A 13,731-nucleotide genomic window follows, 5' to 3' on the forward strand; every position below is an offset into this window, starting at 1 on the left:
CCGTTTGTCTGTCTGTCCTTCCTTCCATCGTCCATCCATTCGCCCGTCCATCCATCCATCCATCTATCTATTCGTCTATCTCTCTGTCCATCCATCCATCGGTCTGTCCTTCCTTCCTTCCATCATCCATCCATCCATCCGTCTGTCCGTCCTTCCATCCATCCAACCATCCATCCTTCCATCCTTCCTTCCTTCCTTCCTTCCATCATCTATCTATCTATCTATCTATCTATCTATCTATCCTAAAGCAGCATTGATTTATCTAGCTCTGATCCTGAAAGAATCCCCATGGGAGGAAGTTTGTTATGTTGTTCTGCCAGTCAGCTTCAGTCTCCGTGTCTCTGTCTCTCTCTCTCTCCCTCTCTCTCTCTCTCTCTCTCTCTCTCTCTCTCTCTCACACACACACACACTCATCCCGAGACGACAGAGGGAGAGTGAAGTGCCCTTGGGCCACACAGCTAACCTTCTCCCAACTCACACACACTCAAGATGAACTGCAGGAAATTAACAAGATTAATACGACCATAAAGAGATGTCCAGACAGTCCCCTGTGTGTGTGTGTGTGTTTGTGTGCTCCAGACTGTCTCCTGTCTGCAGTCTCTGATCTGCATAAATGCTCCATTACCTTCAGCCAGCTTACAGACTTTCTCACAGACCGTGTGTGTGTGTGTGTGTGTGTGTGTCAATAAACATGAAGCCAAAGTGTCTGTGAATCTCCTGCAGTCACAGCAGACAGAGCAAAGACTCTTCTCGTAAAAAAAACCCTGTGTGTGAGTGTGTTTATACTCACATGCAATGCGGACGTGCACCTTGCGGCTCTTGGTGGTTCCTGCAGAGCTCCAGGCGACACACTGGCACCAGTAATCTTCCAAACCAAACAACTCCTCCACCTGCTGTCGGGAAATCTCAATCCGTGCTTCCCTCACCACCAAACCTGCACACAAACACAAACACACATCAGACTCACACCGACAGACGTTTGACTGCCTGTTCCACATTGATTGAGAACATGCACAGATTTTTGTCAAACTGAATAAAATCTGATTGCACATTTAAAATGAAATGTTTTCATGTATCCTAATCCAATGTAAATATCTGCATTAGAAGTATTTGCAAAGAAAGTGTAGCTGCAAGTTTTGTAAAAGTCAGCTGATCAAAGAAGCCTCAGGAAGGCTGTTTGCTTTTATAACATATCTAAAACAAAATGCCAGGAACGCTTTCTTTTCATGTTGTTAACTACAGAAGAGACAAGAATTTTTTGTAAACATTCCCATCACAAAGCGTTCCTGTAGCTCAAACAGCAGAGCACCGCACTAGCAATCTCAAGGTCATGGGTTTGAACTGATGAACTGCAGAGTTTGAATGCAATTTAAGTCACTTAGGATAAAAACGTCTGTCAAATGCATTAAATGTGTAAACATATCAGTCCTGCTCCGATAACATCTCTGGATGAGAGCACATCTTCAAAAGGGTATTATGCTGCATGTAAACATACACTGTAAATAATATCCTGGTAAATTCACGTTTACAAAACCTTATTATATTTCAGCTAGCTTCCTTCTTATTTTCAACTTGAAGTACTAAAAGAACTAAAACTTGATATTAAAGGGGACCTATTATGGCCCTTTTCACAAGATGTAATATAAGTCTCTGGTGTCCCCAGAATGTGTCTGTGAAGTTTCAGCTCAAAATACTCCACAGATCATTTATTATAGCTTGTCAAATTTGCACCTATTTGCGTGTGAGCAAAAAACGCCGTTTTTGTGTGTGTCCCTTTAAATGCAAATGAGCTGCTGCTCCCGGCCACCTTTCCAGAAGAGGGCGGAGCTTTAACAGCTCACGCTTCGTTTGCTTAACAACAACAAAGCTGGAGAATCTCACACTGCCAAAATAAGGATTGTCAGTAACGGTGTTCAGCCTTACATTGTTCAAACCGGAGTCGACACTGATGGAGAGACTCAGGAAGAAGTTACAACTTTTAGAATGACACTGGACGTTTCTGAATGGTTAGTGGATAAATCAGGGCTCGACAATAAGGACTGCCCGATGGCCCGGGGCCAGTGTGAACAACGCTCGGCGGAACCGTCACTTGCCCGATCGGGCCAGTGCTGTAGTTTTATATATATATATATATATATAGTGTGTTATATATTGTCTATGATATCGTAATTGTTGATTTAACGATCTGAAATTATCGAGTATGTCTCTCACATTACAAAAAACAAACAAAAACACACCCATTGAATGCATGCATACACTATGTGATGTAGTCAAGTAGGTTAGACTAGTGCGCGTGCATATTAAAGTGTATGCTTTCACTGCGTTATCTAGTCTATTAAAATGCATTTAGAATACCCTCAGAATTCAAGATAAGGGGCAAAATGCCCTTGTATGTCTTTTATATTTAAATAATTTAATATAGTTAACAAATATTAGACGAAGAGTGCCAAGTTTTAGCATGATTACAAATGTGATATTGATTTTATACATCGTACAGTTTAATAAACAAACAAGCAGTTTATTTTAAGTGACTTACATTTTAGACACCAAATAGCTTGTTTCGCTCTATTTCGCAGACGAAAATTGTTCCAACAAAGTCCACAGAATTGTTTTGCGTCTCTGAGCAACACTTCCTGAATGAATCAGCCGTTTGAATGAATTGGCTGAATCTCAATGACTCGCTCATTAACAGGGACTTGCTGCCACCTACTGGCGGGTTAAATTTCACATTTAAAGTAGCCTACAGTATCTTTTCATTTTATAAATAATTTCAAATAACCGTATTTATATTTTCAACATTTCAAAACATTATTTATGCATCTGTAACAGCTCTTGACTAACTTTAATAAAGTTTAATCTATATTTATATAGTTATACATTAGATTACAATTTCTGAACCTGAAAATCTCATGTTTAAGCCTACATAACAAATCTTTTATTTAATTTATATGTTTATTCTGTTGTATTTATTTGTGCTATTACTCGTTATTTGATTATTTGTTCCTATTTTATTACTTATTGTTTATTTGTCAAACAATATTTAAAATTTAAATGAGTTAATCTAGTAGCTTTTGGTGTCATAATCTTATAGGTTACATGATGTATCAAAAACAATGAAAACAATAACTAGGTTTATTTTATAGGCCCATTTTCTTTTCTTTTACTTTATTACATTTTTGTTGTGGGGCCAGTGAAAATTTTGGCAGGGCAAGTAAAAATTTGAACCACTGTAGAAAAAATCCGTAGCGTTGAGCCCTGTAAATTTATGTAGTTGCTGTGGAGTTGATTCAACTCATCGACTAGCATGTGCCGTCATGTTAATCTTTTGTGCAAATCCAGCGTTGAATTGACCCTCGTTTGTGAAGCAGTCCAGTATAAAATGATGACATGACAACAACACTCTACAACAGGGGTGTCAAACATACGGCCCGCAGCCCGAATACGGCCCACAAGTGTTTCCAATCCGGCCCGCGGGATGATTTGAACTATAATAATAATAATAAAAAAAAATAGAGATGCACTATCCCACTGGTCATAAATCCAAACTTTTTTTAGTTTTATTTTGGTCAATCTTTATTCCGGGCATTGTAATAATTTCCCAAAATTTCATTTGTGTGGAAATATTTACGATGTCTGTGAAAAGGACGTTAACACAGGCACACGCTGAATACGGACACAAAGAGGAGAACAGACGCGCCAGCAGAGAAAATACTGTACCATGCACAGGCTCACTGTTCGCGAAAAATAGGAAGAATAATATAAATATTAAATTGGGGTTAATATGAATGTATCTCTGAAGGGAACTGTCTTCAGGAAAGTTTTGATGGCTTTTCCTCTTATCTCCGTATAAAGTAGTAGCCTATTTATAAATGCATCACTGCTTTGTGTATAGCGGTAACCATGGAAACGCTATATCACTGCTGTTCCATAAGCGCCACCTACTGTCAGAGAGTGAATTTGCATTTTCATTCAGTCCGTCTGCTGATTTTGTTTTGTGCAGGTGTCTTATGTAGCATAAGTTCACAAAGCTAAAGTCAGACCATGCTGTTTTTGCTGTTAATCTTGAAATTATACAATAATTTAAATTAAAAACAACTGCTCATGCGCATGTGCATAACATCTTTGTTGGGATTGTGATAAAAATGCAGTGTTTGCCTCTAATATTTGAACAAATAAACAACAAATAAGTTTTCTTTAAAAAAAAATCTGCAACCAGTATCAGAATCGGCCATTTTGCTTCTAAAAAAATGGAATTGGCCACGAAAAATCAAAATAGGGGCATCACTAATAAAAAAATATTTTTTGCTGTAAAAACAAATGCAGTTTTAAGGAGCAGTGTACTAGTTTTCTTGCAAATTAATTTATGGTTAATATTAAAGCAACTATAAGCGTTCCAAGTTTTTATTTATTTATTTATTTATTTATTTTAATTAATTCGGCCTGCACATGGTTATTTTTTTCCAATCCGGCCCTCAAGCTAAAATGAGTTTGACACGCCTGCTCTACAACAACAACTCTTCCTCTTCTCTAAAGCAGCTCAACATGGCCTCACCCCCTTTGTTGCGTGTTCTCAGGGGCGGGGTTTATGTAAATTTTGGGGTTAGTGATGTCACTAACCCAGGAAGAAGCTCGTTGTAGTCCCTACCAGCCGTTTGTTGTAGTCCTTAAAAAGCAATTTCTGTAAAAGAAAATATCTCCCTTTGCATTGAACTTTGAGCATCATAACTTTGCAGATGTTGTTTATGCTCAAACAGCAACATTACACACTAACTAAAGTTAAAAAAGTGAAATCATAGTCCCTTTAATAAAAACTAATTAGATATTAATAAAAATAAACAAATAAAAATGACTAAAACTTTAACTAAAATTAAAGTGAAAAAAGAAAATGCAAAAATAAAATCCATTTAAAAATATTAACTAAAACTATAATAGTATATTAATGATACTAAAATAACTCCGGTGCTTATTCAAGAACATCTCCCTCACGTCATCCAAATCTGTATGACTGTGGAACACAAAAGTTGTTGCAAAATGCTTTGCATACTGTTCACACAAAATTACATACATCCAGATTGCAGGCCTGCCATTTTGACAAAGCCGTTGACACTTTTGTGCGATGGCACGCGAACAGATTCTGAGGCTACAAATCTCCTGCCAAGTCAGTGCCGATCACGATGTTGTCGTATGATGCAAACGAGATGTTTTTATATATATTTCAGTGCTCTGCTAGCAGACAGCACTGCACTTCTGTTGTACATGTATAAATAATGAACCCCTCAATGTCTCCATGAAATATTCCCTGATAGAAATCAATAGTTCACACTTACCCTCTGTGTTTATTTGTTTAGTGCTTTGGGTATTTGTGTGTTTATGGCACCATTTGGTGCAGAATGCTGGATGTGAATGGGAGAAACCTGTAGCCTTGAACAGAATGAGTGAAGTGAAAAGACATGAATGTTTAAAGAAACATCACTCATGGTCAAGCAACTATAAAAGAGAACAGAGCAGGATTCACGCAGGATGTGGTGAAGAATGATGATCTAAACTGTGTTTTACAGTCAAGAACAGATGCATACACTGTGTGCAGTATCTTTGTGTTTTCTTCCTTTAAAAATATAACAAGATAAATTTATGTCAGAAGCAAAATTACATAGGATTTATGACTTTATTTCAGAAAATATATCTTAAATCAAGCTTGTATTTTTCCTCCACTGGTAAACTTTTTTTTTTTTTTTTTTCGTGTTATAAGCATTAATTGTACAATTAATTTATGGTTAAAACAAGAAATGTACCACTCAGGTCGAGATCATTTAATAAGTTCCACAAATTAAGCTGCATGGTCTCTTAAGTTTTCTGTAATTTTTCTTCTCAAATGATTTCATTTAGTTCAGCTATTTTTCACTGGAAAACAAGACAGAAAAACTAATTAAGAAAATTATTTTTGCAGTGCCCACACACACAAATGTGAAAGAAAGTGATGAATTTAAAGAGCAAACAAATATTAAAACTTAAAGGAAAGATCTGTGTTTACAAGGCAGCAGAAAAATCATGTTAAAATGTTAGACTTAAGTTCTATTATCATGACAATCGCATCTCAAAACACTTGTTTTCTGTCGGCCATGCATGAGAAACAATGGTGTTTTTGCAGAGAAAAGGTGGCAACAGATAGTTAAACAGATGCAAGAAAAACCAATTACAAATCAGTATGCAAATAAATGTCAGTAGACCAACTGCAAAACAGCATGCAATTATTACAATGTCACTGTCAGTTACATTATGCTAAACATTCAACCATAGTCACTTAGAGATTCTGAGAAACCTTTATCTTAAAGTTACACTATGTAACTTTTTTTTTTTTTTTTTTTTTCAAAATTAACAAAATTGAAATTATGAGTTAATACATCATCAATCCTGTTATAAGTGTAATATTTTAGACCTGTCTGGATGGATTTCACGGGAAATTGCGTACATACGCTCTCAGAAAAAAAGTACAAAAGCTGTCACTGGGGCTGTACCTTTTCAAAAGGTACATCCTTGCACCTAAAAAGTGCATATTAGTACCTCAAAGGTACATATTAATACCAAAACTGTATATATTAGTACCTAAATGGTACATATTAGAACCTTTTTAAAGGGTACCATCCCAGTGACAACTTTTGCACCATTTTTTCTGAGAGTGTACATCACTCGCCCGTGTGTGTCTCGTCATATCCGTAAATAGAGAAAAGTTGCTCCAGATGCTTTGACGTGTGTGTGATATGGGAGTGGCGTAGGTTTTCTCACTCACAACAACGAGTGAGAAAGTTGACATGGAGCAGCTAAATCTCCAACCTCCAGGGAATCACCCATTTAAAATAAAAAGCTGAATAGAGTAGTGATAAGAAGTTCAGATCATTTTACTGATCTTGGATCTTTGAATCTCTTTCAGCAAAAATGAGCAAATCCTTTAGACAAAGTCATTTTGTTAATTTCGTCAGAATATAATTAAAATGTTATATGTTAATAGCCAAATTCTCCAACACATACTACTTACGCAAATGTTGATGACATTTCGAATAAGAAAAAACTATAATGCAGTCAAGGCCAAATTATGAGAAACAGAAATGATTAATTCATTGCTTAGCTGGGTCTTCAGGCTATGCAGTCTGTTAGTTCACCTCACCTCCTGATACAAGTCGTTCGTTCTTTTGTCACGTCACATATGCAGTCTGTACCAGAAACAGAAATGATTAGTTTACCTCCTGAGACTTCGGGTCTGAGTTGTGACAGCCAACTTTTTATTACCACATTCAATGCTATGGAAAAGAATCATCATTACAGAAATGCACAAATGTATAAACTGTAACGAATTTAAGACCAGAAAGGCATCATGTTACTGTAACTATGCACTTGTTTTATAGGGAAGGTTGGGAATTATTAACTAATTTCTGTATCCAATACAGCTGTCACATTATGTGAAAAAAAAAGAACAAACAACTCAGATTCGAAAAGATTCGGGGGGTGAACTAATCATTTCTGTTTCCGGTACAGAACCTATAGGATGTTGCATATGCATGATAAACACAAAATTAACAGATCACTGTCTGATGTAACTTGTTGTTCCCGAGTCATAATAAAGATTCATTCAAAATGAACAAATCGTTCCTGATCGACCCATCACTACAACAGAGAAGAATCTGCTGGCAAAAAGATAATGCGACAGAGCTTGTAATAAAACAAGAATCAACATTAGCTTGGCTTTTTTCGGAGAGGGCAAGAACTGAGAGATTTGAATTGTTGTAAAAGCAAAGCAGAGATGCCGTTTTTATTACTTAACAGGTCAGTAAGGTATTTTATTGAACAGATTAATTATATGTAGCTCTATAACAGAGTTCATTATAAAGCATTATCTACTGTGAAGGCTCATTTCATTATGGTTGTTGTAGCGTTGTGTTACCGTGTCTATAAATGTGTAAAGCTACAGTAATGTCTTCATCTAGTCAGCTTGAGATCCTTTCCATCTAAACTGGTTATATCTCTTAAGTCTAGTAGTGAATGTTTTATGAGCTTTAAGATAACCATATTCGCCCGCACAGTAACAGAGCTGAAGCACAACCAAAACAATGTTCTTCCGCAAAATGCATGCAGTTTTGTTTTTTAACCACTAGAGCAAAAAGTTACATAGTGTACCTTTAAAGTATGAAGTGTACAAAAAATAGCCCGCATACCTCAAGCAGAAATTATCTACAAAAAGTCTGTATGTTAAGTGAGCTGAATGAATTGCAGAAATATGTCGAGGGAAAAAAAGATATAAATAAATTTTAACATTTCTGAAGAAAATGCGAGTAGTGCAAAACTGACAGCTTGCTTATTGGTCAAATCCTCAAGCCTCTGTGATATTCTAGTCACGGGTCCATCCTTTATTGTATGTCTGTAGGATATCTTCATCTGTTTAATTGTCCAGCATGTGAAAATCATGTGTCTAATCATTTAGTAACGTAACAGCACTCCTCTCCTCAACAACACACATGATTTGAGGAATCATTCATATCTGGAACTCAGCGCTGGAGGACGATGCACTGAACCATAACATTAAAGGGTTAGTTCACCCAAAAATGAAAATAATGTCATTTATTACTCACCCTCATGTCATTCCACACCCGTAAGACTTTCGTTCATCTTCGGAACACAAATTAAGATATTTTTGTTGAAATCCGATGGCTCAGTGAGGCCTCCATAGCCAGCAATGACATTTCCTCTCTCAAGATCCATAAAGGTACTAAAAACATATTTAAATCAGTTAATGTGAGTACAGTGGTTCAATATTAATATTATAAAGCGACGAGAATATTTTTGGTGCGCCAAAAAAAACAAAATAACGACTTCGGAGCGTTATGAATCAGCGTATCGAATCATGATTCGGATCGCATGTCAAACCACCAAACTGCTGAAATCACGTGACTTTGGCGCTCCGAACCGCTGATTCGACACGCTGATTCATTATGCTCCGAAGCTTCCTGACGCAGTGTTTTGAAATCGGCCATCACTATATAAGTCGTTATTTTGTTTTTTTTGGAGCACCAAAAATATTTTTGGTCACTTTATAATATTAACATAGAACCACTGTACTCACATGAACTGATTTAAATATGTTTTTAGTACATTTGTGGATCTTGGGAGAGGAAATGTCATTGCTGGCTATGGAGGCCTCACTGAGCCATCGGATTTCAACAAAAATATCTTAATTTGTGTTCCGAAGATGAATGAAGGTCTTACGGGTGTGGAACGGCATGCGGGTGAGTAATAAATGACATTATTTTCATTTTTGGGTGAACTAACCCTTTAAGTGTTAGAGGTTTGTTCAAATCACTATGAGCACTAGCAACAGTAATGCTGCCTTAAAAACGCCCTAACAATAGACTGTTGGATGAATATCAATAAGCGCTGCCTTGCAAGCATAAAAAGACGCACAAAGCATGTAAAAATCACATGCACGCACACACACACACACACTCACACACACACATAGGCAGAAAATCAATGACAGCAATAATGGGATGGGGTGCATTCACAACAAGATCTGTAAGCACACACACTTTTGTTTTGGATTATTGTGAATATGAATTTAAAACAGGCACCAAACTGAATTCCTGTTGTGGATTTCACTTTGGGACGTCTGTCAAGAACACAGACACGGCAGATGAATCTGGACCATTCACTCGCTGTCTCTCTCTTTACTGTTCTGTGTTATTCGCTTACTTGAACACATCGTGCATGTGAATAATTATCACAAACATACACTACCGTTCAGAAGTTTGGGGTCAGTTAAGATTTTTTTTTTTAAAAGAAATTAATTATTAAGCAACAAATTGACCAAAAGTTGCAGTAAAGACATAAAATAAATGCTGTTCTTTTGAACTTTCTATTCATCAAAGAATTCTGAAAAAAGTATCATGATTTTCCACAAAAATATGAAGCAGCACAACTGTTTTTGACATTGATAATAAACAGAAATGTTTCTTGAGCAGCAAATCAGCATATTGAAATGATTTCTGAAGGATCATGTGACACTGAAGACTGGAGTAATGATGCTGAAAATTCAGCTTTGATCACAGGAATTACATTTTAAATTACATTCAGATAGAAAACAGTTATTTTAAATGGTAATAATATTTCACAATATTACAGTTTTAACTCTATTTTTGTACTGTACTTCCAAACCCCAAACTTTTGAACAGTAGTGTATATCTTGGAGTATGAGAGCATGAAGAACAAGATATTTAAATACTTTTAAATATTTAAGTAAAAAAGGAAAATAATAATAATTTAAAAAAAGCTAGTAAATTTGATTCATTTCAGTGAATCAGTTCAAACTGTCCTTTTCAATGAATCGATTCAAAATTCAAGTTCTAGGATTTGTTTTTATGGTCACTTAAAAATATTCATGGATTTTAAATATCTAAAACTATATCATATATATCATTTATATCAAAACTATATAATATATATCATTTTTTTATTATAATTATTATACAAATTGGAAAATGATTATTTATAGAATATTGCAGTGTTTATTATTATATATATATATACTGACTATATTATTATATATATATACTATCTGTGCACATCATTATTTTTTTAATTCTTGTGCATCGTAACCTTTAATCAAAATAACTTCTCCTCCCTCTTGCAGCGACTTCTCTTCTCTGATGATGTGTTTACTGGCGTGAGGGCGGGGCAACCTGTCACTCACATGAGATCCACCAATAGCAAACCACAAACATCCAATTAATTCCCCATTAACAAAATCAAGTCCGGCCTACATTTTTTTCTTGTTCGAGAAGCCATTTCACTATTGCAACTTCAGTTTCATGCCAACTCTAAACGAGACCATTTGAGATGAAAACCACATCAGTAAATAGCCTCTGATTGAACGAGATAATGAGTCTGATTCTGAATCTTCTGCAAAATATGGACACAGACACACAAAACACACTGAGTCGATTACACACCAGCATTTGATGACAAGAACAGATTTAACCTTGTTTACTCACAATCGCCAAAATGAACAATGAAATTGATTCATAACGATATTACACCACTCCAAACAGAGACAGATAGCAATGCCAGAGGGAGCTCACAGCCGACGAACAAAGACAAACCTAAAGCAACCATGAGAGTGAAAATCTAATTAAAAGCATAAACTATACCTCTCTCGCTCTTTTTCGCTCTCTCTAAATCTCTTTCTCTCTCACACACACCATAATTTTTTATGATAAACGTTAACTGGGCCCCTCGATAAAGTTCCACGACAGAGTTTAGAGCAGCCGGTCCCATTTCGCCGGCCCATAATAACTACACGCTCTGACCCCGAGTAATATCCGAGGTGTGATTATGACAGTAGTTTCCACCACAGAGATATTAGAGCAGAATTACTGCGGCGGGTTGATATCAAAGATCCATTAGAGTCATTAGCTCAATAGGAGCTTGTTAACCTCTGCGTAATGAATTGAGCTCTTCGCTCGCCCACACCGAGAGCGGCTCGTGTCGGTTTCTCCTGCGGTGAGGTGATTGCGCTTCAGCCTCAGCCAATACATGCTATTTTCACTCTGAATTATCGAACGTTAGTGGAGGGCTGCTAGCTTTCCCAGCCTCGAAATGCACGGCAGTGTTTCTTCAACAGTTAGGCCTCTACCTGAACGCAAATGCTTGGATTCATTTTAATTCTTACATACATGTTGCATTCTCAGTGCTATAGCAAACATTAATATCATTCAACAGCTGGTTAAAGTCAACAGGTTCATACACTACCATTCAAAAGTTTGGGGTCAGTAAATTAATTAATAGTTTTATTCAACAAGGATGCATTCAATTGATCAAAAGTGACATCAAGAAATATGAAGCAGCACAACTGTTTTCAACATAATAATGATAATAATAAGAAATGTTTCTTGAGCAGCAAATCAGCATACTATGGAAGATTGTTTCCAATATGAAATAAAAAATAAAAGATAATTTAGAAAAGATCATTTTTATCTCACAATTCTGACGTTTTTTTCCTTACAATTGCACGTTTATATCTCAAAATTCAAACTTTTTTTCTCAGAAGTGCAAGATATAAACACAATTGTGAGTTATAAAGTCAGAATTGCATGATATAAAGTCAGAATTGTGAGTTATAAAGTCATAATTGCATGATATAAAGTCAGAATTGCATGATATAAAGTCAGAATTGTGAGTTATAAAGTCAGAATTGCGTGATATAAAGTCAGAATTGTGAGTTATAAAGTCAGAATTGTGAGTTATAAAGTCAGAATTGTGAGTTATGAAGTCAGAATTGCGAGATATAAAGTCAGAATTGCGTGATATAAAGTCAGAATTGTGAGTTATAAAGTCAGAATTGCGTGATATAAAGTCAGAATTGCATGATATAAAGTCAGAATTGTGAGTTATAAAGTCAAAATTGCGTGATATAAAGTCAGAATTGCGTGATATAAAGTCAGAATTGTGAGTTATGAAGTCAGAATTGCGAGATATAAAGTCAGAATTGCGTGATATAAAGTCAGAATTGTGAGTTATAAAGTCAGAATTGCGTGATATAAAGTCAGAATTGCATGATATAAAGTCAGAATTGTGAGTTATAAAGTCAAAATTGCGTGATATAAAGTCAGAATTGCGTGATATAAAGTCAGAATTGTGAGTTATAAAGTCAGAATTGCGTGATATAAAGTCAGAATTGTGAGTTATAAAGTCAGAATTGTGATATAAAGTCAGAATTGTGAGTTATAAAGTCAGAATTGCGTGATATAAAGTCAGAATTGCGTGATATGAAGTCAGAATTGTGAGTTATGAAGTCAGAATTGCGAGATATAAAGTCAGAATTGCGTGATATAAAGTCAGAATTGTGAGTTATAAAGTCAGAATTGCGTGATATAAAGTCAGAATTGCGTGATATAAAGTCAGAATTGTGAGTTATAAAGTCAGAATTGCGTGATATAAAGTCAGAATTGCGAGTTATAAAGTCAGAATTGCGTGATATAAAGTCAGAATTGTGAGTTATAAAGTCAGAATTGTGGGATATAAAGTCAGAATTGTGAGTTATAAAGTCAGAATTGTGATATAAAGTCAGAATTGTGAGTTATGAAGTCAGAATTGCGAGATATAAAGTCAGAATTGCGTGATATAAAGTCAGAATTGCGTGATATAAAGTCAGAATTGTGAGTTATAAAGTCAGAATTGTGTGATATAAAGTCAGAATTGCGAGTTATAAAGTCAGAATTGCGTGATATAAAGTCAGAATTGTGAGTTATAAAGTCAGAATTGTGAGTTATAAAGTCAGAATTGTGATATAAAGTCAGAATTGTGAGTTATAAAGTCAGAATTGTGATATAAAGTCAGAATTGTGAGTTATAAAGTCAGAATTGCGTGATATAAAGTCAGAATTGTGAGTTATAAAGTCAGAATTGCGTGATATAAAGTCAGAATTGTGAGTTATAAAGTCAGAATTGTGAGTTATAAAGTCAGAATTGCGTGATATAAAGTCAGAATTGTGAGTTATAAAGTCAGAATTGCGTGATATAAAGTCAGAATTGTGAGTTATAAAGTCAGAATTGCGTGATATAAAGTCAGAATTGCGTGATATAAAGTCAGAATTGTGAGTTATAAAGTCAGAATTGTGAGTTATAAAGTCAGAATTGCGTGATATAAAGTCAGAATTGTGAGTTATAAGTCAGAATTGCGTGATATAAA

At 35.5% G+C, this 13,731-nt stretch overlaps 1 protein-coding gene across 2 annotated transcripts in view; it reads right to left on the reverse strand.

The window, feature by feature from the left end:
• Positions 1-13,731, reverse strand: part of unc5ca (unc-5 netrin receptor Ca) — a 169,592-nt gene that overhangs the window by 88,917 nt on the left and 66,944 nt on the right. For both annotated transcript variants that reach the window (XM_051894005.1, XM_051894006.1), the window contains exon 3: positions 791-934. In XM_051894005.1, coding sequence (XP_051749965.1) covers positions 791-934 — 144 coding nt within the window. The remainder of the gene's footprint in view (positions 1-790; positions 935-13,731) is intronic.

This window comes from Ctenopharyngodon idella, chromosome 5, assembly GCF_019924925.1.
Source record: "Ctenopharyngodon idella isolate HZGC_01 chromosome 5, HZGC01, whole genome shotgun sequence".
NCBI classification, from domain to species: domain Eukaryota; kingdom Metazoa; phylum Chordata; class Actinopteri; order Cypriniformes; family Xenocyprididae; genus Ctenopharyngodon; species Ctenopharyngodon idella.